This window comes from Thermobia domestica, chromosome 5 (genome assembly GCF_964235325.1).
Source record: "Thermobia domestica chromosome 5, izTheDome1.hap1.1, whole genome shotgun sequence".
NCBI classification, from domain to species: domain Eukaryota; kingdom Metazoa; phylum Arthropoda; class Insecta; order Zygentoma; family Lepismatidae; genus Thermobia; species Thermobia domestica.
The window spans coordinates 266,372,169-266,399,383 of NC_137458.1; the positions used below are offsets into that span (position 1 = coordinate 266,372,169).

The 27,215-nt window shown below is 37.6% G+C and overlaps 3 protein-coding genes across 5 annotated transcripts in view; 1 reads left to right on the forward strand and 2 right to left on the reverse strand.

The window, feature by feature from the left end:
* The window catches only part of TfIIEalpha (transcription factor IIEalpha), a 94,499-nt gene that overhangs the window by 52,418 nt on the left and 14,866 nt on the right, over window positions 1-27,215 (reverse strand). For 2 of the 3 annotated variants that reach the window (XM_081760020.1, XM_081760021.1), the window contains exon 2: window positions 23,959-24,068. The gene's annotated coding sequence lies outside the window, so the exon portion shown is untranslated. Of the gene's footprint in view, window positions 1-6,696; window positions 6,833-23,958; window positions 24,069-27,215 lie in introns of those variants that run through there. The other variant, XM_081760022.1, reaches the window with a different exon arrangement.
* Window positions 4,367-5,176, reverse strand: LOC145685519 (histone-lysine N-methyltransferase SETMAR-like). Its single transcript, XM_081757915.1, has one exon. It carries the CDS (start codon window positions 5,174-5,176, stop codon window positions 4,367-4,369), a length of 810 nt encoding a protein of 269 aa, XP_081614041.1.
* Window positions 8,742-27,215, forward strand: part of LOC145686582 (rab-like protein 3) — a 70,407-nt gene continuing 51,933 nt past the window's right edge. Inside the window, exon 1 of the mRNA XM_081760025.1 lies at window positions 8,742-8,891. Coding sequence (XP_081616151.1) covers window positions 8,825-8,891 — 67 coding nt within the window. The 5' untranslated portion in view covers window positions 8,742-8,824. The remainder of the gene's footprint in view (window positions 8,892-27,215) is intronic.

The window sequence follows — 27,215 nt, forward strand, 5'->3', positions numbered from 1 at the left end:
GAGATATTTTCTCAAACACGAGTCAGTTAATTTTGTTCGTAATTGATAAATAAATGGTTTATTAATAACCGGACAATATGACATAACTAATTTTTCCTGAAAAGATCCACAAGGTAGTTTACTCTTGAGGGAGAATTTGTTTCAAATTTCTGAAAAACGCCTTAGGTGATAGTTCATATTTCATAAATAAATGTTTAATTAATAGCCTGCAATATGGAAACATCCACACGAAGCAGTCTTGAAGATGAGTTTCTACCATGTTCAATATGTAATGTCTATGAAAAATATACAGTATTAAGTAGTAGATTGCGTCAATTATGTCAATTCTCCTAATAATGATGCATATACTACTTACAAACACAGTAAAACGATTGAGTTGTTCGTGAAATAAATTATTTAAATGACAAGGAGTGTTACATAATATTTTGTGGCAATATACCTTAAGTTGACATTTATCTAGGAAGGTTTGATAGTACTCCCAACACTGAGATTAGGAAATGCTTTAATAAGTTAATATAAATTTATGAGTGTATTTCCTGTAAATGGGTGTAATTTTCAATTCTGGTCTTAGTTATGATCTCTTTTGGGCTTACATCTATTGTACTTTTCAGGTAAGTGTTCGTTATCGAGCCTATATGAGAAGTAGAACCCGAACCGCATGAGCTCCCGCCTAGAATCGAACAGGGCGCCCCGCACAAAGGACGCGTACGCTGACTATATAGCCACGGAGGAGCTCTCATAATTTGCGAATTCAGATTAGGAAGTATTGGATTTAAATAGCTTTTTCTCTGTACACTCAAAATTAATATGAATTTTAATTAGGAAATGTCTCGTTTTGTGCAATAGGAAATATTAGTTTAGCCGAAATCGTATGGAAAGACTGAAACTAGATTGGAATGATAGTTTCTGGTAAGTCTACCAGCAAACCTCAGTAACGATTCGCGAGAACAACACAAGAACAGGTTTTCTCTTCTGAAAACAATAAGACCAGACCAGGGAGGAGGCCGTGGAAAGGGCAAGAGACTACCTGCTGCTCGAAAACCCTTTCATCTGAGCCGTTTTTACGCGTCGTATTTACGCTCGAAGTTAAGACCAGCCAGACTTTTCCAGCGTATAAAAATTCGGTACGTAAACGTACGGCAGGTCCCATACACTAACGTATTGACAGCTGCTAACAAGACTAGCGCATGAAATTTTATGGCTACGGCGGAAAAGTACGTCAGTGTATGGCCGGTGTAACTTGTCTACTTTATCTCGTTACTTTAGCCTAGTTTAGTACACTAAAGTTTATCAAAAGATAAGTTAACCATGAGATAAGTTAACCATGCTTTAAGACAAAAGTGCATTGACTGTTTTGTTAAGTGAGTGAGTTTGGAATTATTTCATGCTGTTTGGTGCTTGACTTTGAGATATTTAAGAATAGCAAGTAGTAATAAGAGAACTACTGTAACGAGAACATCTAAAAATATTTGGAAATGAAATGAAATAAAGTCTTCGAGTTTTATGTCCCACGGTTATGCCGGTTAGGCTAAAGGAGACAGTACAAATATTTGACTTGTTGGTCAAATCTCTGCATCACTGAATGATACAAAGTTACCATCTAAAAAAGAAGTTCTTAGTGTTTTCTTTCATTACAAAGAGGAATTAAATATAAGGGACTCAGCTCACTTTGTTGCTAGTGATGTGATTCAGCTTTGGGAAAAGGCTAATATTCCTACAAGATTAAAAAAAAAAAAAAAAAAATGGAGTGGTAAAGGCTGAAAAAGAACAAACAAAACAAAGCCAGGCGCTCAGAAAGTTTGAAGAAGAAAGAAGCTGATTGGAAGATGGCTCTAGAATACTTTCTTGATATTGTCCACGCTAATGCTCTCAATATGATGAAAATAGAAAAAGATAAAGATTTTCTGATCATTCAGACAAAAAAGACGACCCAGTAAAATGGGAAATGTTGATATGAAATTTGTAAAGAAAGAAGCAAATTCAAGAGAGAGAAAAGCACGTTTGGAAAAAATGAAACAGTGTGAAGAAAAAAATAAAAGATTACTTTTTGAACGAACATCAATTCCTCCGATGCATGTGAACAAAACAGTTCAAGTGAAAGTAGTTCGATACATGAAGAAGTGGTTTCATCTTGTGATCCACCTGCAAAGAAAAGAGGTAGAAAGAATATTTTAGACAGTAACGTACCTGCAAGTTTTGATGCAACAAAGTTAAGTGACAGAAAAGCAGTTGTTGTTTTGACTAGTGCACTAAAAAGTATGGGATGCGACCCTTCCCGAGTATATTGTTAAATTTATTCGCCGTCTTAGAATCAAAAGCAGAGAAAAGAGACCTCAAGACTTAAAGAGAGAATTTTTTGCTAGTATGCGTTTGACCGTTCACTGGGACAGAGAACCCTTAGAAGATATTTCAGGTAGTGAAACGGTTGATAGATTTACAACTATTGTTTCAGGAAACGGCATTGAGCAGTTACTCGCTGTTCCGAAACTTCAATCAGGAAAACAGGGGAAGCAATTGCTTGCGCTGTTAATGAAACATTGGAATCCTGGAGAGTTACAGACCACGTGAAATGTATGTGTTTTGATACAAAGCCTTTGAGCTTTGTATCAAATATTGGAGTGAACAAAGCCTTTGAGCTACACCCTGTCAATGTAGTTATTAGGAAACTTCGGAAACTTAGACAAATTACAAGTCACAGCAGCAAAATGAGACGTGCGCTCTAAGAAGAGGCCTCCCGCGTAAAATACTTCCGTCATGGTCGCCAACAAGATAGTAAATTACTCTTACTTTAATACAGGTAGTTTTAACACATCAAGAAGCAATAGCAAAATTTCTGTCCCAAACAAAACATAAATATATTATTCTTCAGATAAAAGAAATAGAATTATTAAACACGATCATGTCTCTATTATCGTTCTTACACATGCTTTGTGACAATATATGATCAGAAACATCCGTTACAGCTTCTGGCATATGGCCATTCGCCAGACAAGTCGAAATATCTCAACAGATATACCAGAACAAGATGAAGCAAGTACAGAGCAAAAACACATTTTTCTCTGTATGACTCTTTGACAGAAGAGGAAGATAGTGAACAGATATTAGAAGCAGCATTTAAAGAAGTTGAAAGAAGCATGAAATATGGAAATTTTTATCTTCACTGAAATCCCGATGAAAGGAGAATGAAGAAAGCAGAATTCTGTTGAAAATTTGTACTTTCTTAGAACCCAGGTTTAAAGAAGACCATTTGAGAGAAGATACTAAGATAATAAAAGATAGAGTACCGAATGAGGAATGGTATTCCTAAATTTAATCAATTTATCATAACCTCAATCGCTTTAAATCCACGTATACCATTATAAATAATAATTAAAAGCCTGATGCCTGATCCTCTAGGAAGTCCTAAAAAATATGATCTAGGAAATGTTGGTACTAAAGGATTTGGCAGTTACCTAAAAGGAACGAAATTTGGTGACAAGAACGATAAAGGAAACAGTCAAATAGAATAATTAAACCGGTAGCTAAGACTTGGGGGATGGAGATTTGGAGGAAGAATCACTCTTTGGGAGGAATAGTCATTCCCACCACCATTTTCCAAGATTTGAGAGAAAATATTGGTGTATACCTGCTACAAAGCGTGCCCAGTGAGAGAGTTTTCAACCTGGCAATGTGATGGCAAATTACCAGAGCATGCTGAAGAGAATATTTCTGTCCATGAACCAAGCTATTGTCCCTAAATCATTTTAAAATACTGTTCAATATAAGCTAAATGTACCTGTTATACCGTTGATTTAGTATAACAGGGGATTTATAAATCAACACGAAGTATCTCTTTCTTATTTGTAAAGTTACACTCATGTCGAAAATGACTGTCGCATATCTATAATTGTCTTCTTGTAAGAATATAATTTGATAACGATTTTAGGGTACTTTTAATACTGATACTATGTGTATAATCGAGAAATGTATATTTGTGGTAATTTTAATAGGAAAAGAATTATAAATACGAAAATTAGAATAAGTAAAACAAAATGTTGCTAAATGGACAAGAAAGTTTTATTTTCGTTTGATTGTTCTAATTTACTGTTGTTTTGACATGAAATTTGTCACATACATGTCTTTGCCGATTATACACATACTAACATTATAAGAAATACCGGGCGAATTCGTTATCAAATTATATTCCCACAACAACATATTTATAGACATGCGACAATAATTTTAGACATGAGTGTACAGTAAATTTAAGCTATTGAGAAAGGTATATTATAGTACGTTTCGACTGTACGGTGGATGTTCCAGCGTTTCCCACCGAAACTGCTGCAATGTCATCTTCACCGCATTGGCTGTGTGTGGATGGGCGTTATCATGCCTGGGCGTTTCGACTTGATGGCTCGTCTAAGGTTCTGTAAAGTGGCTTGATAACGCTGGGCATAACGCTGGTGGTACGCCGTTCCAGGAACTCGACAAGCAGTGGACCCTTGTGGTCAAAAAAGAAGGACATCATGACCTTACCCGAACTGGTGTGCACGGCCTTTGATTTCTTTAGAGGTGGTGAAGTCGCATGTTTCCACTGCTTGCTCTGACTCTTGCTTTCCGGTTCAAAATGGTGACACCATGTTTCGTCCCCTGTGACAATACGCGTCAGAAAGCCGTATTCCTCCTCATGATAACGTTGCTGATGACTCAAAGACAGCGCCATTCGATTATTGCGCTGTTTGGCGGTCAGTTGGTGGGGAACCCACTGCGCACAAATTTTTCGAAAGTTCAAGTGTTGATGTATCATGGTGTGAGCGGTTGCAGACGCTAATACCATTAACTGATGGATCTCGTCCACGGTGATTCTGCAGTTGTCTAAGACTAAAGCATTCACATCTGCAATCATTTCCGATGTGATGACATGATGAGCCTGTCCAGAACGAGCATCGTCTTCCAGTGACTCGCGCCCCTCAAGGAATCTTTTGCGCCATGCAACAACACATGCATGACTCAGACTGTACTCACCGTACACAGCCTTCATCCGTCGATACATTTCACAACCTCCAACTCCCTCCGCCGCCAAAAAACGAATCACTCCTCGTTGTTCCTGCTTACTCACCTGTATGTTCGGTAGTGAACGATAACTTGTGTGACCACCTTGTCTTCGGCGTGAAACCACATTGGCTCTATGCAACATCAAACGGTGCGCACGCGTCAGTCTCTCTACCAATCGATGGCGCCACCATACCCGCAGTTACGTGATGCCACCTTACATGTAAGGCAAAGTTAGACGCACTGACCAGGTTTCATTTGAATGTTCCTCATATTTTAATTTCTTTTATATTAATGCGAAATATCTTTGACATTACGGAAAGTTTACATTTTGTGTATTAAAAAAATATAGCATGGCATAACTGAGATAATTTTTGTGCGTTACAGCATTATACAAAATCTACGTTATGAAAAACTATTTATTACCAGCCAGTCATGGGATCAACTGTATGTGAGGTCGGAACCACATGTTTTTATTGAAAAGTTACCATTTTCCAAACACAAGAAATTACAAACTAAGAAAATCATGAGGAAGAAGTACTAGATAGTTTATCTTATAAAAATGAATGTGTGTATGTTCGTTCCAATGTAACTCTGGAGCGCAAGAAGCAATTTCAACCAAACTTGGTACACATATGACTTTACAACCTGGAAACAAATTGTGTAAGATCCCCTAGCTCACAAGGAGGTGGGTTGAAAGTAATGAAAATAATGAAAGTAATGAAAAACGATCGATACTAGGGTCGAATTCACAGTGTTTGGATCGCTGAGATAAACACTGACACTCTCGATGCCATTTAAGTTGACGTTTAGCCCTCAAGACACCCTATCACCCCCATGGTTGTAGTGCGAAGAGGTGGCATGTAAAAATAATCGGAAACTACCGATATTGGTGTCAAATCCATAGTTTTCGGGATAAACTGCGTAATCAATCGTTGAAATGTGTATCGTAAGGGGAGTTGGGGGTTCAAATGTGTTTCATAAACTTAATCTCCCCGTGCGAAGAACAAGCATTTCAGCTACGTGTCCAAAATCTGGCTTCTGAACATTAAGGAATCCGAGAGTGGAATAATAACAGAGTATCACAGATTTGTACGTCACTATTTCACAGATAATTAGGTGCCGCAGATTACTATTATTATAGATAATTGATGATTGATCTAATTTATTCATTACTATAACTTACTCGTGCTTACCTCGGTCATATAGTATTTACTTACTTATGTGAACTCAACCTGACACAGGAGAAAGGGGTTATAGTTATTTATGAGAGACAATGAGTACTCAATAATCTACCTTTTGCTATCTCATTTTATTATGTGAGCTTATCTATACAGGATGTGGGTGTGACTCTTACAGTGCTATTCTAGACCCGATAATGATGACGAATTGATATGTGAGTCACCCACTTGTGAATAGATTATCTGCATTATCTCAATGTTCTAAATAACAGACGTAATTATCCAGCAGCAATACATGAACTGATAAATAAATCAAGAATGCATAACATTACAATAGAATACTGCTATTACAATTGTTATTATTGCTGTTATTATACTATTACTCGGGTTTATCATAACCTACGGTTACGAGGACTGTGAGAATTGCATTGCCTGACCATACTGATGTGTAAAATTAAGAAAAACCATAAAATACACAACTTACATGTTCTGGTCCATCAGATTGTAGACTTAACCAAGAATCGTTAAGACGAGACTTTCGCGTATACTCGAGACGAGACTAAAACGCGTTCTCAGATGCGAGTCAAGACCGACCGAGACTGCCTCCAAAACTGAACTGAACTCCTCTGGTTTAGAAACCAGGAGTTTTTATATTTGCCTCATTTGTTATTTTTCTTTCTCATGTCCTTGCGGGCCAGTACATTCTAGACTATGAAATAATAGTTTTGTGACGTATGCATGGAAAACACAGCTTTTACACTTTCACTGAAGAAATTGTTTTGTCGTATGGGTATTATTCAGTTTCCTGGTGTCCTTCTTCCTGTTTTTAACCAAACCAATAATAACTTATTTTTCACAGTTTGGTATTTTTCCGGGTGACATTCACTTTTAATCATACAATGTCTACTCTTCGAAATTATAAAAATTTCGATCAATCTCGATGTTCTCGTGATATTCCCCCACTTAAAAAAATAATACTGAGCAATCCTGTAATGGATGCCCAAAATTGTGAATTTCGATCATAGTTCGATGGTCACCCTGTATAAGGAGATCAGCAAGGCACTGGAAAACACTATGTGTCATGAAACTCGTGAAGCACACTTCCTATATACTAGATGCAACGTCAGTTTCATGCCTAGAATGCTTGGTGCAGGGACAGAGGGAAGAAGAATAACATTAACTAGCGATTGCTACCAAGGGTGGCTAATGAGGCATAAGGTTGTAAGAGCGGTGCAAATACAGCGTTAACACCTTTAGTACAGTGACTAATACCTCGAAAGAGTACGTCCAGGGAGGACGAACAACCTATAATTAAATGTATCGATAGGATCCAGAAGAGTAAAGCGTTAAAATTCCATATCAATTTACCTTTAAACATTGTAGAAAAAGGATTGTCTGACTCGTATGGCAGGCAATGGATTATCACACCCGTTAATCATTATATACATGTTACAGATATGAATAATATAAACACAAAATATAGATATATATATAAAATAAATCAACTAAATAAAGTAAATCCATAGATACATAAATATCAGGGGAATGTTGTATATTCCACTGGTTTTTCCTTTACGCACAAACCTTAGCCTTGGGAGAGTAATGTGCATCCAAGATGCGCCTGTAATTCCCTTTCCGTGCAATCTGCCATAAATGTAATGTAGGCAGAAATGGTTAAGGGAAAGGGAATAAAAGATTAATAGGCATAAGAGAGTGTGATAAGGAAAAGGGAGAGAGCATACGGTTTTTTTTTTTTTTTTGTTTTTGATTAAGGATAAGACTAATAGAAGATTTCATCACCAACTAATATTAGGGAATATTTACAATGGTGTGTGTGAGAAATATCTCGGGCTAAGCAATGTATCCACAGGAGGAGATGCAGGTCTGGGTGGAGTGGTACAGGAATCAGGTGCGGGATCGTGTAGCGAAGGTGTTGATGCACGGCGTCCTTCCAAACGTGTTAACAGAAGGGGGTCTGCCCCATTGTTGTGAGTGGAAGAAGCACTTAGGCGAGGATGCGTGAACTGTGAAGTAATATTTGAGTTATAGAATCTGGAACGTTGTTTGGGTCTGCCGTATCGACACCAACAGAGGCAAAAGATAATGGATATCACACATCCTACAGTACCCACGGCACTGATAATCGTAACCAGAGTTACCATATCGAAGGGGGTTTGGGCCCTCACGGGATGTACTGCAATAAGGCCAAAAACAGAGACGAGCCACCTGAAAGGGAGAAAACGAACTCGTCTTACAGGTAGTCTACAATTGAACTATTAAAACGAAATGCAAATGCAAGTGCTATTTGTTCTCTTTTTTTTTTTTTTTTAATATGTCTTGCCTTATAGCATGCAATAATTTACTTCCCAAGAGTTAGCTGTACGAGTTGGGGTCATAAGACAGTTAATTTTAGTACAGAAGAATTCGTTGGCCTGGTGAAGGTCACGGTGGGAATTCCTTCTTGGCAGGATAGCCACCTGACTGGTGCAGTATTCACTGATGCGTGCGAATGCACTTGCATTGGGAGACTCCTGACTACGACCGTAAAAGATCAAGAAGGAGGGGGAAACCCTGAGTGAAAGTGGTTCCCAAGCTATGCAAATCAAACGGGGATGTGCATTAAAGTAATTAGTCTATTATGTGCACATCGTGAAGAAGATGCTCGAAACGGGTGGCGTGGTGAGTACAAATGTACTATTAACTTACACTTCGGTTGGGCGCGACGCGAAAGATATTCTTTTTATGTGTTTGTATATGGATTCGTGTATTGTGTTTGTACACACGAAAATGTATTTCGGGAAAACGTGGGAACAAATGCATTCAGTGGGGTGAAAGGCAAGGATTGTAAGTTCATTGCCACGGGAATGAGCTTACTTATTGCCGTATCTAAAATTTTTTTTTTTTTTTTTTTTTTTTTTGCTTAGAGAGAAAGAAGGAATGGGTGGGTCAGGGAATAGGGCTACATACAACCTATGTTGTATTTTCCTGGGAATATTTTATATTTTGTTTGTTTTTGTTTTTGTATAAATCCAGAAACTCAGCCTATGCTGAAGTCTATCTAAATCTTTCTCCTTCTTCCGGAAAAATGCATTTGTTGCCTAAAGGGATTTTTAAAATACACGGAAATCATGTGTATGAAACCTAATGGAATATATATCGTTGTTATACGTAACAGTGTAGTATATATAATTTTTCAGGGGGGGGGTCATGTTAATCAAATGAATGAATATCCCGTGTAACCGTATAGTATTTTAGGCGATTACGTGTTGTTCGCCGAGAAAGGATCCAATATATTGGTTAGAGAATTTTGTATTTGTTTGTAGTTACTTTCGCATAGGAATTACTCAAATGTTGATCGGAGCGAGAGAAATGTAGGGAGGATTAAGTATCAATGTGGGGGGTATTCCCTCAAAATTCCAGGGGGACCAGTGTAATTGGTGCACTCGTACAATTCGGGGGGGACCAAAGCCCTTAGAATTCAAGAGGGCGCATGTCTCCCTTGAATTATCTATTGTTTTTACACAATGAAACCTTTTACAGTGAACAAACTCGTTCTGTAAACAGTTGTTATGTTTGAAAATGCATCATGGGATAACATGAAGCGTGGTTTATTTGTGAAGTACCGTGATGAACTTAGTGAAACCCGTGGGTATATGCCTAAGTTTTTTTTTTCTGTTTACTTGAGAATAAAAGTAAATAATATAACGTATGGAAGTCTAAATAAGCTATTCCTTGTATGAATAAATGCATCATATATGTGTACGTAAGATCATTTGTCTCTGAAAGGGAAGGAGGAGGGTAACATACGTTAGCCTACGGAAGCGTGTAGGATTACTCGTAGAGCGAATAGCTGCACAAGCTGCATATACACTGAGACGTGTCCGCATTAGGCAAGAAACACTCGATAACAAGCTGGTTCATGAAATAGTGACGAAAATGAAATCAATTACACATGGATTGGAAAACCAATATGGCTGCTACGCGTATGCACACTGGCGTGGACCAAGCAGTCATTATGTATAAGTGTAGAAATGTGCATGCAATGGCTGGAGATAGTCATTTGCCCTGTTTTCGTCTACAAATAACCCACATGGGAGGGCTTGGGGGGAACTGCGGCACTAGATAGTGACGGAGGTAGAGGGGTAGACACGGGTAGGTGGGGTTTGCGGAACCTCTGGATACAAAAGCAGGGTATGATATATGTGAAAACAAGAGACAAAGTCGGGCGTTTGAACATATATATATATATATATATATATATATATATATATATATATATATATATATATATATATATATATATATATATATATATATATATATGGTGCATTTATACACGGAATGCTACACGATTGCTCTGCTATCAAGGAATGTGGTTACAGATATTGTCTGTACTTCGTCTGAAAGTCGGAACTCGGATTTTCATCCGGTATATATAGTTTCAGACGTGATTTTGCTATTGGGACCTGTTGACCGTTCATTAAGACCATATATGAATTACCATCTAGGCGGCTATGAATTTCAAAGGGGCCATCAAAGAGTTGTTGAATACTCCTGCAATCACCGGGTTTGGCATATATGCGTTGCACCACGACTTTAGATCCAGGGAGAAACTCAGTCGGTTGTTTCTTAGAATGCAATTTTTCGCGTTGCCGTTCAAATATTTGATTCTTTCGGTATAGCACGTAGTCCCGCGTTTCCCGTGCAAGAGTTAGCCTCTCGTGATTGCTTAGTTCTTGATCGGGTGCATTAATCACACGATCAATAATGAACGCTGGTTCGATACCAAACAGGATCGAGAAGGGACTGACGCGAAGTTCCGTTAGGGGTCTTATTTACACTAGCAGTGGCGGTCTGTAGAAAGTCCGGCCATCGGGCGTGTTGTTCCTTGGTAAGGAAACGCAATGCATTCTGGATGGCTCCGATTCCATTCTCAGCGTGCCCCAAAGTTTGATGATGGGGAAGGGCGTAGCGAACTTCTACCCCCATACTTGCTAAGAATTGCCGCGTTTTAGTGGACGTGTGGGATGTTTGTTTGTCCATAAAAACGAGAGATGGACAAGAGTAGGGCGTCACTATATGGTCCATAAAGAAACTAATGAAAGCTTCTGACGTGGGGGATCTTACAGGTGCAGTGATAACAAACCCACTAGCATGGTCTGTCGCCAAGTAGAAGTACTGATATTGATCTGGTTCGGAAGCGATTAACTTCCCGGCCAAGTCAATGGAAAAGCACTTGAAGATAGTGTCGTGGGGTAGTTGTTGCACTGTTTCAACAGACGGTTTATACGATCTTTTAAATAGAGAGCATTCGTGACACCTAGCTAATTTCCTATATAGCCATTGTTTCATCTGCGGAAAGCAATACTTTGATTTAACTAGCAGATGTAATTTGGTAAATCCCGGGTGGGTTAATGAATGCGTGTGTAGTTCATCAAAGATCGAATCCCGTAATCTGTTAGGAACGCAGAGTACTAGTCTGTCGTTAGGTATTGCCTTGATCTTCCTATACAGGATACCATTCGAAAGCGTGAATTGCTTTTTCCATTGGTGATATTGGCGCTGAGAGGTATCTTCAGTTTGTAAGGCGCGTATAATCTTCCCTAGAAATGAGTCCTGGCGCTGTAGTTCACCTACATGAACTCGTTTGTCGAGAGCCAGCATTTGGTACTCATGCGGGGTTTCTTCCGCTTCCGCTATCGTTTCCTGCGTAACCGGGAGTGGGTTCCTACTCATCATGTCTGCCAATCCGTTCTTGCTTCCGGTTAAATGTTTGATATTGAAGGAGAATGTACTAAAGAAATCTCGCCACCTCAGTAATTTGGGACTAAGGTGATTCGAGGTTTTCATGGCTGTGACCGCTAGTGAATCGGTGTAAATGGTGAATTCCTGTCCAATTAAATATTTATAGAATTTTTTAAGCCCAAAATAGACCGCATATAATTCAAGCTCATAGATGGGTGGGGGCGTCTTCCTTGGCGGATGACGGGATGATGCAAACTGCACCGGGTGCCAGTCGGCATCAGAGGCGCGTTTCTGTAATAAACAGGCTCCGACGCCAATTAAACTGGAGTCCACCACCAGGGCATGCTCCGTATCTTGGGTTGAATATATCTGAAGAAGGGGTGGGTTAGTTAGAGCCTGGCGCATTCGTTGGAATGCACTCTCGCATTCATCTGTCCACACCAATTTCTTCGGAGATCCTTTTAGAGCTAGATAAAGCGGTGCTAGGTTCAGTGAGATATTGGCAAAGAAAAATCGAAAGAAATTCACCGAGGCTAACCAAGACCGTAATTGCTTGACAGTTTGGGGCTTGGGGATGCTCAAAATAGCCTCAATCTTCGCTGGGTCTGGTTTAATGTGACCTGCACGGATTATAAATCCAAGACATTTTAGCGTTGTCACGCCAAACATTGATTTTTTGAGATTGAACAAAACCGAGTAACGTTGTGCCGTCGCTAGTACTTTCTCAAGACTTACCAACAGTTCTTCAAACGTGCGCGCCCCTAAATAAAGGTCATCCACATACATAGTAAGGTGGTTGGGATCCACGTTTTCAAAAATGTCACGCAAAATGCGTTGGAGCATAATCGTGCTGTTAACATGCCCCATGGGCATGGCTGTCAGTTGGTACATGGAATGCTTAAGATTTAGGGACGGTACGGAAAATGCAGTAAAAGGACGGTCCTCAGGGTCTAAGGGGACCTGAAAAAACGACTGCGATAAATCGAAACAGCAGAAGTACGTAGCGTCTGCTAGGTTCTCGATAACGTCCGCCATATTGGCTGGAGAATCCCGGATTGGATGGCAGGCAAGATTGAGTCTACGTAAATCCAAGCAAATGCGCAGATCGTCAGAATTAGGTTTGGGAACTACTAGAATATTATTCCGAGTTGCTGAATTGCTTAATTCAATAATACCCATCTCTAATAATTTTAGTACTTGTTGTTTTGCCCTAGGCCGTAATCGGTGTGGCACCGTAAACATAGGGGACCGAAAAGGTTCTCTAGATTTTAAGTCAAGAGTGGCTTCATATGCATCTATATGGGAAAAATCAGTGTCAGACCATTTGAAAACACTAGCATATTTAGTAAGCACATCCCTTAATTTTTGTTGTTGTTCATTACTCAACTCTTTGTTAATTTTGAATTGTTGTGAATCAATAAGGTGACCAATTTTCGCAAGGCGTTCTTTTGTTTTCTGTTGTGCATGCTCAGCAGTCGGTGTAAACAACTTACGTACAGTATTTACATGTAGCGACTCAGGAATGTCTGGTAAAACAGATGCAATAGCCAAAGGCGTTCCCTTGTGAAAGTGTTTGGGCGTGGAAGCCAGATTTACAACGGGAACCGCTATGTTATCCGTACTAGCTACTGTGTGAGCAATAAAGCAACGTTTTAGGTTGCTGTTGATAGGTGTATGTATGTGAACAGCACTAAAATTGACACCTAATGGTATATCAAGTGGAATGAAAACAACAGAGCGCGGAGGGACGGTTGTGGTTTGTTTACAAACCAACGTAAAGTGTTGATTCGTCTGCACTTTCGAAGCAACTGCAGGAGGCAATTGAGTAGAGCCTACGGGTATATTCTGATCTGAATTTGGACGACAGCCAAAATGACGTAATGTGAGTGTATTATTCTGATAATCAATTACGGCTTGATGAGTTTTCAAAAAATTATTAGCCAAAATAATAGGAAATTTAGGAATTGGAATAAGCCTAAATAAAACCGTAAATGATTTTCCGGCCAAATTAATCTTAATATATGCTGCATACTTAAGCGATAACGGTTTCTCGCTTACACCATACAGATTTGTTTCCATCTTAAATACAGTCACATTGCGTGGTAAGGCTGTCCACGGTAACAGGGAGCTCTCTGCTCCAGTATCAATCAGAAAACGGCGTTTTACGTTCCCTATCGAACCCTGAACGTAGAATAATTGGCCTTCAGACTGTAGTGGTAGGGTGAGAATGGTAGGAGGTAGGGTATCATGATTAGGGACTGGCTGTTGAGATGGACTTGAAGGGGCTGGTTCAGGAGCTGAAGGCTCCTGAGGCAAATTCAGTTTTTTGGATCGGGAACAGGTTCGAACGGTGTAGGTGGTTGGGCTATCGGGGAAGGGGGATGGGGTGGGAAAGCGTAAGGAGTCGGCGGGGGGTATCCGTAATACGGATATGGCGGGGCATACGGAGGGTATGCCGGCGGAAATTGTCCATAATACGCGTGGTAATTATCATTGCCTTTTGGAAATGTATTATTTTGCTTCTTCTTCTTCTTCTGGTGCTTTACTTTGGCCTGCTGGGCCGAGTTCAATTCCTTGTTCTTGTTGCCCTGTTTAGTTTTAGTCGCAGGAGGCTTATCGTGCCGATGATTACACTTAGCACAATTGTTACATGCTTCCTGGCTTCTGCGGTAATCCTGTTGATAGGACGGAGCAGGAGAAGTTGCGCGGGGGGTGGGGGGTCTGGATGAAGTTTCTGCAAAATGTACATGAGCCTTATGGGAATTGAACTGGAGCTGTAACTTGTCCAGCTTGTCCATTATTTCGGCGTATGGGTCTGCTTGCCTAACCTGGGGAGTAGAATATACAGTTGGGTTGGCAGTAGCTTGTGGGGCCACTGGGGAAAGCTGAGGGTCACATGACACGACCCGCTGTTGTTCCGCAATGCGCTGGTGTAATAACAGGTCAGCCTTCTGCCTAGTAAATGCTTCCTTAATTAATGCCTCAAAATTCGCGAACGTCTTTTGAGAAAAATAATGCATGTGCTGGGGAAGCATAGCAATAACAGCATCTGCCATAAAGTCTTTAAAGGGAAGGGTGGGATTGTACTTATCTGCCAAGAACTTCTTCTCAAATAAGTAGTGCGTTAGTGGTTCGCCCGGGGCTTGAACTCGCGACCTGTAGGCATTAAGTGCTGTTAATGGTATCTGACAAGACCCAAATTGCTCCTCAAACGCTGCTTTCCAACCCGCCCAGTCTTTGTTACGTAAAGACTCTTCCTGTGTCTTGTACCAATACAAAGGCGGTCCACTTAAACATGTGGGAAAGATAGCTTTAATCCGATCGGGTGTCCACGCGTTGATCTCGGCCAAACGTTCAAAATTTGCCAAAAATCTGTCAACACTTTCAGACGGTCCATCGGAAAATACATCTAAGGAGACAGGGGGAAGGATCATGGAAACCGGTGTAGCACTATTAGACCTACTTTGTGATCGAGTATTAGCCATAGTTAACTAGGGAAAGTAGTAAAATGAAATATGAAAATTGCACTGAGAGCGAATCACAAGTTGAAGTAACGAATACTACACATAGAAATAAGGTTTATGCATTACACATAATTATGTTCAGGCAGTACAATCATAAGTCCTCTTATTCATTTCGGGGAGCCATATCACAGATTTGTACGTCACTATTTCACAGATAATTAGGTGCCGCAGATTACTATTATTATAGATAATTGATGATTGATCTAATTTATTCATTACTATAACTTACTCGTGCTTACCTCGGTCATATAGTATTTACTTATGTGAACTCAACCTGACACAGGAGAAAGGGGTTATAGTTATTTATGAGAGACAATGAGTACTCAATAATCTACCTTTTGCTATCTCATTTTATTATGTGAGCTTATCTATACAGGATGTGGGTGTGACTCTTACAGTGCTATTCTAGACCCGATAATGATGACGGATTGATATGTGAGTCACCCACTTGTGAATAGATTATCTGCATTATCTCAATGTTCTAAATAACAGACGTAATTATCCAGCAGCAATACATGAACTGATAAATAAATCAAGAATGCATAACATTACAATAGAATACTGCTATTACAATTGTTATTATTGCTGTTATTATACTATTACTCGGGTTTATCATAACCTACGGTTACGAGGACTGTGAGAATTGCATTGTCTGACCATACTGATGTGTAAAATTAAGAAAAACCATAAAATACACAACTTACATGTTCTGGTCCATCAGATTGTAGACTTAACCAAGAATCGTTAAGACGAGACTTTCGCGTATACTCGAGACGAGACTAAAACGCGTTCTCAGATGCGAGTCAAGACCGACCGAGACTGCCTCCAAAACTGAACTGAACTCCTCTGGTTTAGAAACCAGGAGTTTTTATATTTGCCTCATTTGTTATTTTTCTTTCTCATGTCCTTGCGGGCCAGTACATTCTAGACTATGAAATAATAGTTTTGTGACGTATGCATGGAAAACACAGCTTTTACACTTTCACTGAAGAAATTGTTTTGTCGTATGGGTATTATTCAGTTTCCTGGTGTCCTTCTTCCTGTTTTTAACCAAACCAATAATAACTTATTTTTCACAGTTTGGTATTTTTCCGGGTGACATTCACTTTTAATCATACAATGTCTACTCTTCGAAATTATAAAAATTTCGATCAATCTCGATGTTCTCGTGATAAGAGGAATATCAGTTAAAGTGTACAAGTAAATATGTGGGTAACGAACATGAAACTCGCAATCTATGCCTTCACAGTGGTTCTAAATTTTCCATTTTCAATATGTTATTTTGAAGCCAAACAGGGAAGAAACTGGTCGATACTCTTCGCACTGCACTAGTGGCCCAGCTACCAACGATATATAAATATAATAGAACCTACCCTTGTTTAGAATATTAGAAGACGAAAACCAACAAATGCAATGTTTAAATTTTGTTCAATGACTCCCTTGGCTCAATACTTGTCACAATTCTCGGTATCGCGGTCAGAATGTTTCCTGTATCTATTAGCTACAATAGTTAAAAAGGAAACTAAATGTGACCTCGAGTGACTTAACCACACCTGATTGGACAAATCCTGTAATAAAGATATTATTAAAGCAAGCAAATTATAACTAGGTATCATTCACACCAGCACACATTCTTAACACCTAAAGTGGTGAAGGTGGATGATCAGAGTTACAGATTTTATTTAAAGAAATTCCAAAAAAAAAAAAATGTTAAATTAAAATATTTAATGCAATTCAGATTCTTTCAAAACAATTATAACAATAATTAAGTTCCAAAATTCTTTCAACAAATCCTTAATAGGTCCTGAATTTCGAAGGTGGTGTTCAAAAATTTAATAGAAAAACCTTTACTCTAACAATTTCAGTTAATTTTCGCAAGGCAGAGATCATTTACAGTAATTTAGATCAAGAATGAAGACAACACTATCAAAACTCTCAAATCATCAAATATTAAATGTTAAATTGAATTCTATAATTCAAAAACAGCAAAGGTAACAACAACGTCAATTAATTTATCTCACTGTAACAAACAGGTATCGTGACTTTCGAAGTAGCCTCGTATTTTTATTAACAATTTAGTTCTGAACTATTTATTTTTATTTCTCTCTGTATTTCTTAATTAAGGAATATACGCAGTGATCGTGCTACTAGATACTATTCAACTAACTACAATACTTTTAACTAGCATTACTACTTCACACTTACCATAACTCAGCAGGAAATAATAGTTACAGAAAGGCAGAGGTAGTTACCATTCTCATCTCCAGATCCTCTTGGATTTTAGTGACTGTTCCATTACAATACCAAATCATACAGTGCAGTGCACGCGAAATTTCAATCATTTCAAAATTAAAAAAAAAAATATTCGGACGGACAGTATGTTCAAAATTTAATCAAAATTTATTTATTTTGTTTCAAATTTACATTCGAAACCTAGCCAAAAAATCCAGGAAAACTAAAATAACAGTAAATGCATTTAACAGCAATTAATTAGTTAATTAGCTAACTAATGAAGTTTTCATTAACAGCACTGTAAGAAGATTAAACTATTTCCACAGCAGGAAATACCAATTTATATTTTACTTTAGTTTCTTGAGAAACTGTTACACCTTTAAGAAAGCAAACACAGATTAATTAAACCCTATCTTAATTACGGCAATTACAGTAATTAACAAACATTTTTACTAAATTACTTTAGTCCTTCAATAACTATAATCACGTTATTAGAGACGGTTTAGATTTTAAAATTTAATTGACTATTTTCAAAATTAACGAAAAACTGAAGTAATTAGGAATTTTAATTACCGTTAATTAGCAACGAAGTTTAAAAATGAACAAAAAGAAGTTATGGAATTCCTTCTGATATTAGTTATCACGAGAGTATGCAATTTAAGGGTGCAATTTTAACTCTTGATTTTACTTTTATTTTTCCCCCCACTTTTACAGTTGCCCAGTTAAATTTCTCACTCGACCTTCAATGGCACAACGAAAGCAAGAAAGGCACTAGACACGTTGACGTATCAAACGTGTTCCGTCTCTCACATAACAGAATTTGAATTTAACGTATTTTTTAGCCTTTAAAAGGGTTTAATACGGAAGTATTATTAAAAAGAATTAGAACTTTTCAATTTCATTTCATTCACTTGCAAGATACGTCTTCTTTAACATTACTTCACACACTAGAAACACAAGTAACCATTTTACTTTTAAACTGATTTAACTTAATAGAACTTAATTAGACACATAATTTAAATTACGCCTTTTAAAGCTCTCAGTAATTTAGCACTAAGTTTAGAAGCACATTTATAGTTAAAACACTCTTCACAATGTTATACGAGGCACAGCTATATCGAACACTTCGACCATGTTTTACTTTTTTCTAAAAAGAACAACTTTCGGCGCGAAGTAATGGAAGTCGAATACTTGAGTCCAACCCGTGTTGGCTCAATAAACTACGAAACAGTTATGAGGCGCAGCGGATCAGAATGGCATATATAAGACCAAGACTCTCGCTACTGCGCAGAGCCCAACTCATTACATACGTCACTCTAGAATACTGCGCTAAACTGAAGTGATTGTGAATGTTAAAAAAAAAAAAAAAAAAAAAAAAAAAAAAAAAAAAAGAATTGATTCTCTGCCGTATTACAAGTATTACTAAGCTAACATATAGACATATATATATCATTTTAAAGCTTTTTTAACGATCTTTGCAATGAAAGTATTCTCATTTCAATACAACAATGTATAACAAAATTATTCTTCAAAAACAATTTTTTTAAACTTTCTTACTTTTAAAAAAAAAAGAAAACAAAAAGAGTAATTTTCATAATGAAACTATTAACAAAAATGTAACGATTTTCCAATCGTTACACTCTGTAGAAAGATGGAGTATTGCCGCCACTAACAATTGGTGAAAGAAATAAGTTTCATCATTACATTTGCCTGGGTGTTGATGTCTATCTCATAATTATGTTACTTGAAAATTCCAGATTCTGAACTTTTCTAGTTATGAATTCAAGGAATTCTAAAATTTTCTAAATCCAAAGCTACTCGGTTCCGCAATTTTGCCGGCCAGGACTGAAATTTCAAATTCCGAGATTCCAGAGTTTCAAACTTCTGAAATTTCTAGTTGAAATTTCGGGGTGAAATTCCGAGATTTCGAAATTTTTGAGTGAACTTCCGGAATTCCGAGATCCCGAAATCTCGGTTCCGATTTAACTAAATGTTTAATTCCGATTCTGGAATTAAGATATTCATTCCGAAGTATTCCACAATCAGGAATATCCATATAATGCACTAAGTAAATTTGCTAGCAATCTTTTATTAAATGTTTTTTTCTTTCCAATGGATTCGTCTTAATCAGTACATAATTACTCAACAGACATTTTATTTAAGTCACTTGTGAGCAATGTAACAAGGTCAAACTATTTCCCTATTTTTGAAACCATAAGTAAACCTCATATTTTTAGTTTTTGTAATTCAGAGCGTATTACGTGTATCTAATCAATAAATACCTCATGAAGATTTTTTTTTACTAATTTATTTTGTTGGCATAATTTGTAATAGTACCGTCCCAATCTCTATCACGATTTCCTTTATCAAGCAGCAGGTGTTCAGCTGTTTCAAACAATTTCTTTCGATATTTGAAGCAACACGGTCCAAAACTTTCAAATCCTGTACTGAGTGTTCAGCAATTTGCAGATGCTTTGATAAGAGCCTGATATACGAGGAGCATACTGCAAGTCGTGAGCAACATATTTCACAACCGTAATCTTTACTTGCAAGTGAAACCAAATATATATAATCTCAATCTACAGATTTTTCTTTCACTTTTCCACATAGTCACCGATTTTTTGCACACATTTTCCCCATCGTTATCCAAGTTTGAAAATACCCTTGCGACAGAGTTCCGTTCCAGCTGCCCGTAGACACTGACGCACTGCTTGCCGAATATCCTGCAGTGTCTCGTAGCGATGGCCTCGCATCTGTTCTTTCACAAAACCGAAAAGATGGTAGTCGGAGGGTGCCATATCGGGGCTGTAGGGAGGATGTGTTTCCCACCCAAATATTCTGATCTGCTCCATAGTGACACGTGCAGTATGCGAACGCGCATTATCCTGTTGAAGAATGATCTTTCCAGGACGTTTATCACGCAAGGCGCGACGAAACTTCAAAAGTGTCTAGATGTAGCGGGCATAATTTATGATTTGTCCAGGCTCAAGAAAGTAAACCAGAATGCAACCCTGTGCATCCCAGAAGACGCCCCCCATAACTTTCCCTACCGATTGCACTGTCTTCGCTTTCTTCTTCGGTGGCGAATTCAAGCGGTGTCGTTTTGTTTAAGGTCCATAATAATGGAACCAGCTTTCATCTCAATGATTACAAAAGGTTTCATGTTTCTATCTGCCTTGGTTTCTTCAGGAGACGGACCTTAGTGTTATTCGTGGAACGCACTGTACGTATAATCACCAATGGACCTTTTGCATTCCATATTGAATTCTTTGTTCTTTAAAATGCTTCATTCCTAATGAGACTATCTTCCCCGAAATTATGAAAGTCAGTAGCGTGCTGTTTTAGAAGATATAAAATTTAACCATATTTCAAAAATTGTAAAATTTCTCCGGTACTCGTAGGTAGGAGGTTCACAATTTCCTCTTTCTTGTTGTAAGTTGGGGGTGTAAGAATTATATATTTCTTGGTATTTACAGTGACCGACTCCTCATGTTCTATATGGTATTAATCGACGCCATATTTTCTTTATTCGTAGATTCAACAATTAGGTACGGATAAATAACGTGTTTGCTAGATGTTCTTCCCACCAATTCCAAGGATGTATACTTACATTTTGAGTTCGGTTCGATTCGTGTATCTAGGTATTGTATAACGATAAATTTAAAAATACCTCTATTTAAAAAAAAAAAAAAAAAAAAAAACTGATTCTATACAAACAGAAAAAAAAAACGGCTGAGAGAAATAATATCGATATTAAAATGAATCCAGTTGGTAAATACATAGGAATTATATAAATAAATAATTCTATCACCAACACTTAACGCACCACAAACATTAACAGTAATGTAAAAATGGAATCTGGACTAAATATCAAAAATACAATACAGATTACTTTCTCTTATGTTAGATGCACGCCTCGGAATAAGGATACTATTGTTACATTATAATGTGACTAAAGGAAAACACACATACTTTTAGATTTAAATTGAAGGTTATTATTTCATGGGATTTCATTTCCAAGCTGAAACTACAAGCAAATCAATATATATCAGGGTTGGCAAAAACCATGGTTTTTATTATTTTTTTTTTTTAAGTTTTTTTTGGGGGGGTTTAAATAATTTGCTCTATGTATTTATATCACATATGGACAGGAACAAGTTTGTTTTGCCTTGGTGTTATTATACAACAATCGGGTTATGCTGGAAGGGTTCACATAAGCTTAAAGCGCAATCCAAACAGTTTCTCGGCTTATTTCCGAGAGAAATTGTCTTCTATTTGAACTCAAAGCCGAGACTAATTGGCTACAAATGCGATACGTCTGCCGACTCACTCACGAAGGACTTCTGATAAAAATACGTTGTACTAATCTTTACATACTTGTTAATATAATTGTCAAGTCATTTGAGAAGGACAAAAAGATAAACAGTTGCACAAGTAAAACCATTATACAGAACTACATATAAACAATTTCAAAATACTGCAGAGTACAGAACTAATTTTATCCAAGTTAGTTCACTACGACTTTTATTAGTTCAAGTTAAAGAAATACAACGACTTAATTTGCATATCAGTAAGAAAAGTAAATAAAGATACGAATTATTTGAGTCCACTTTGGCTCTGACTCATTTATACATAAATAGATACCAAAGAAACTTCTGATTTCAATAAATGCCTCTCGTGGGGTTTGTATGACACCCCTCCCCCCCAAAAAGGTACGGCAATTCGATGTATTTTATCAATGGTAAACATTACTAAAAAACGAAACAATATTTAGAATTTTCCTTTATTATTATTGTTATGCAATTGCAATCAAACTATAAAAAAAATCACAAAAGAAACATTCATAAACTTATTAAAAAAGTGGCTTTTGTGGTATAATCTGTGAGTAATAAATAGGGAATTTAGGTCTGACTATAATACGAATAATATACGGGAGTGAAACTGATAACCCACAAATGTGTGTTCATCAAGATTTTGCGAATACTTACACTTTTACTAACATTTTTCGTTTTTGGTTTAAACCATTTTTTTTTAACAGCTGTTTTTAAACCAGCCAACCCTGATTTTATGTATATATATATATATATGCCTACTAAAGTTCATTAAAAAGCCTCGTTTTCTCTGCATTACTGTGGTTTATCAGTGTTATTTTTTATACTAGAAGACAGGTACAAACTTTAGTATATGGGGTCTTATGGAGTATAAAATATTGTCAATAATCTAATGTTAGAACACACATATCACTGGTAAAATCTAAATAATTCCAAATTTCTAGGTGTCAAAATCTCATGCAACAGCACTGAAATGATTCGCATTGATGTTTTCTCCTCGCTTGAGAAACACGTATTGTATCACTCCTACTATACTAGCAATAACATCTGTCGATAGAGAGGTGATTCAGGAAAACCATTCTGGACATTGTTCACGATCTAACCATCGTCCTGGCCGTTTAACGATTGTCATACCACATTCGTTTTCATCTGAAGCGAGTAGGAAACCTTTCCGGTTATTACACTCAGAGAACTGCGTATCTCCAGACGATGGATCTTATTGGCTGATTGAAACTCATGTGGAACCCATGAATTCAACTCTACCGCCTTAACGGCTGCATAAGCGGTCGAATCACAGGGGTATAATGTATATCTAGCTTATTTACGATTGCACAAACTCTTTTCCGAGGGTCTACTTCCACGATATTCTTGAGTAGCTCATTCGAATATGTTGGTCGGTGGTCATTTGGCTCAAGTGTGCAACATTGTGACACCGGAACAAAATTTGACAAATCAACGATGGATGGTGCGTTAATTCACCATTAAATGTCCAAAAGAACTGTTATAATGTTTTGCTGATTACTGTGCACAATGTCCCATTTTCAATGTATAAAGAAAAATCACTCACAGTTGAGTGTTCTCCATGCTACACTTTCATATAACCGTGTGTAACAACGCACTGCCTCCTAACCTTCTGGGTACCTCAGCCTATTCACAAGCAGTTAGCGTTAGACACGTCACTTCAGTCCATCTGTTGTGTTGCTGAAGTGTTTCCACTAGACGTCAAAACGGACATTTCATTCGCACTAATTTAATAAATTAAGTGCCTAAGGGATCTCCTAGTACGAGAGCTAAACATAAAAAGATAGGTCATGACTGCTAACGAACAATTAAATCAACTGGAGTATCCTCTCAATGCTACAACAAATTTTAAAGCATTCAACGATTATATTATAGACTTAAATCTAAACTTACCCTAGCAAGTGTCACAAAAGGTAAAATGCCTGACAGCCAGATGCAGAAGTAACTTCCATGAAAGAACAGTCCTTTGTACATGGTTACTCTGCTCTCTGTTCATCTGATACCTATAATATACATTAAAAATCCTAAAGTTCAAATTTAATACAATTATAAATACTCAATTTTTAACTAACAAACGATAAAAAAAAAAAAAAAAAGAAAAGAAAAATCCCTCATGTATACATATTCAAATCGGCCAGTGCTTCAAACTAACTTGTCTTCATGGAACTATTAAAGAAACCAAACTGATGCATGATTATTAACTGAAACCCAAGAATGAGTGTAAGTTTAGAGAACCTACTTTTCCACTGCGACGTGTACAAATTTATGTAATACATGCCCTATAGCTCCAATCAGTAAGTGCATGTAAACATTTATTACTTCTGAAATTTTCACTGCCATTCTTTTTTCTATTTTTTTTTCTTTTTCTTTTTTTAGTGTTTCTTCTGTTTTCAATCACATCTTTTGGTTTTCTGTATAAAAAGACTGCCGGTATGGTTAAGCTTATCTGTAACATCCTAAAAAAATACAAAAGATCTCTCGAAGCCGGTAACAACCATTTCAAGATGCAAGATTTTGTCGCATAATTGGATATATATATATATATATATATATATATATATATATAGCGTGATTCAAAATGCTGTGAACGATAAGGAAACATTCTACAAGTGATAATACTCTATCAACAATGAAATCTCTATGAAAATACTTTCAATATTATCCTCAAGTTTTATTTGGAACGATCATAGTAGTTTAAAATTTATCCGTTAGGTGGAAGAATGATTAGTTCCAAGATGGCTGCCTGTGGTGCAGAGAGAGCATTTTGCGCTTTACAGTTTCACGTTTGGCCGTCTGTTGTTAGTGCTCAACGCGAGTTTCGCACAAAATTTCATAAAGATCCACCATCAAAGAACTCCATACGTAAGTGGTATGACAAATTCAACCGAACGGGATGCATTTGTAAAGAAAAATCGCCCGGTAGGCCGTCCACTTCTGAGGCAGCTGTCGAAAGGATTCGAACCAGTTTTCAACGCAGCCCACAAAAGTCAACAAGGAGAGTTAGCAAAGAGCTTCAAATGCCTCAAACAACTGTTTGGTGTGTTGTGCGTAAACATTTAAAGATGTATCCGTATAGAGAGCAGTTGTTACAACACTTAACACCTAATGATCACACGTGTCGCAAGAGTTTTTGTGAGTTATTTCAAGAGTTGTGCAGTGTTGATGATGATTTTTTGGACAAACATTGTTTCAGTGATGAGGCTACGTTCCATGTGACAGAAAGAGTGAATAAACAAAATGTTCGCATTTGGGGAACTGAGAAGCCTCACCAAATGTGAAATTGTGCGTGATTCACAGAAGACGAATGTGTTTTGTGCAATTTCATCTTCAAAAGTTTGTGGTCCGTACTTCTTTGACGAAGGAACTGTGACTAGACAAACATTTCTACAAATGCTTACAACGTGGCTTATGCCACAGCTCGAACATGACAGTGCAAACTTCATCTATCAATTGGATGGAGCTTCATGTCACTTTCATCACAATGTCAGAAATTTCCTCAACAACAGACTGCCTCACCGCTGGATTGGGCGGTCAGGTAAAACTGATCATCAGCTTCTACGTTGGCCACCAAGATCACCGGACTTAACCCCCTGCGATTTTTTCTGTGGGGACATCTAAAAGACATTGTCTACAAACCCCCTCTACCCCAAGATGTGAATAAACTGAAAGAGCGCATCACTGCTGCAGTGCAAACTGTTGATGCAAACATGTTGAAACGGGTCTGGGAGGAATTGGAATACCGAATAGATGTATGCAGGATAACAAAGGGGGCCCACATAGAACATTTGTGATGTACTATTTTCATTTTTTTTATCACAAAACTTGGAGATTTTTAGCATTTAACTGTACGATTTGAAGCTATTTGGATGATTAATAAAAAAGTTACAGGGAGTTGTAATCGTTCACATCATTTTGAATCACGCTGTACAGTATATATATAGTATGGCGCTAAATTCGTTGTACAAAAGCAGAGGAGTAATTCCTGAGAGTAAAACAAACAAAAAAGTTCCAATAAAAATAGGGCGAAAACCCCATCGTTTACGTGTTATAGGCTGCCGAAAACACGAAAAAATGAATTCTGGAGGGAGTTTGACTACGGGCCTATGAGATAAAGTACTTTCCAACTATCTCCATAAAAATTGTTGCGTGAGTACCTTAGGATTCTAAAACATGTATTTTTGGATAGAACACATACTAGTTTCTAAGTGAAGTCTTGACCCGACTACAGTAGGTCCCATAGTTTTGGAGCTATGGGCCTTTAAATTTCATTTTTTCATGTTTCCGGCAGCCTATAACACGTAAACTATGAGGTTTTCGCCCTACGTTTATTGGAACTCTTTTGTTTGTTTTACTCTCAGGAGTCACTCATCTGCTTTTATGTAACGAGTTTAGTGCCATACTGTATATATACTAGTACACGTACAGTTCACACTATACAATGGACAACTTGTCTGTTTTTATTTCGTGATATCATCTGTAGAAATTATATATTTTAAAATGTCTTTATGTAAACTCGGGGAGCAACATACGCTGAACTCTTTGTTTAATATTACAAATACTCACTTTTATTCAATAACATCCATCCGTTTCATTTAGCCTAAAGGCCGTAAGACGGATTTAGGAGTTAGATTTCTGGGCTTTCGGCATCTAAGGCCATTTAGCCCGTCACGATTTGAGGGATGACGTCCCTCGGCGAGCACACAATCCGGGGAAAGGGAAGGAAGAAAGGATTGGGGAGGGAAGGAGGCAGCCTAGGGCCTATAAGTTAGGTACCACCCCTGCATTTGCCTTGTGTGAATGAGGAAAACCTCATTCAGGGTGGCTGGCCTGAAAAAGCGTGTTACACTTTTTCGACCGAGTGACCCCACCGGGAATCGAACCCGGGACCGGCCATAAGAGGGACGCTGAACTTAAAATTTGAACTTCATTTTCCAAATTGGCGTAAGAATCGTCTTTGTTCGATTAATTCCATTTATAGATTTAAAAAAAAAAAAATAGTGGCTTTCAGAGAGGTCGATGGTCAACATTTTTCGAACAAGACTATAAGCAAGAACAAGTAGCAGTGTTATGTGTTAACACGTGAGGGAATTTGGTCTGTATGTGGTGATATTTTCTTAATTAACATTGAACCCAGAAGTGGTAGATTTCAA

What these genes read in the sequence shown, in the direction of transcription:
- LOC145685519 (XM_081757915.1), bottom strand. Translation starts at nt 5,176, where the DNA reads ATGTTGCATAGAGCCAATGTGGTTTCACGCCGAAGACAAGGTGGTCAC.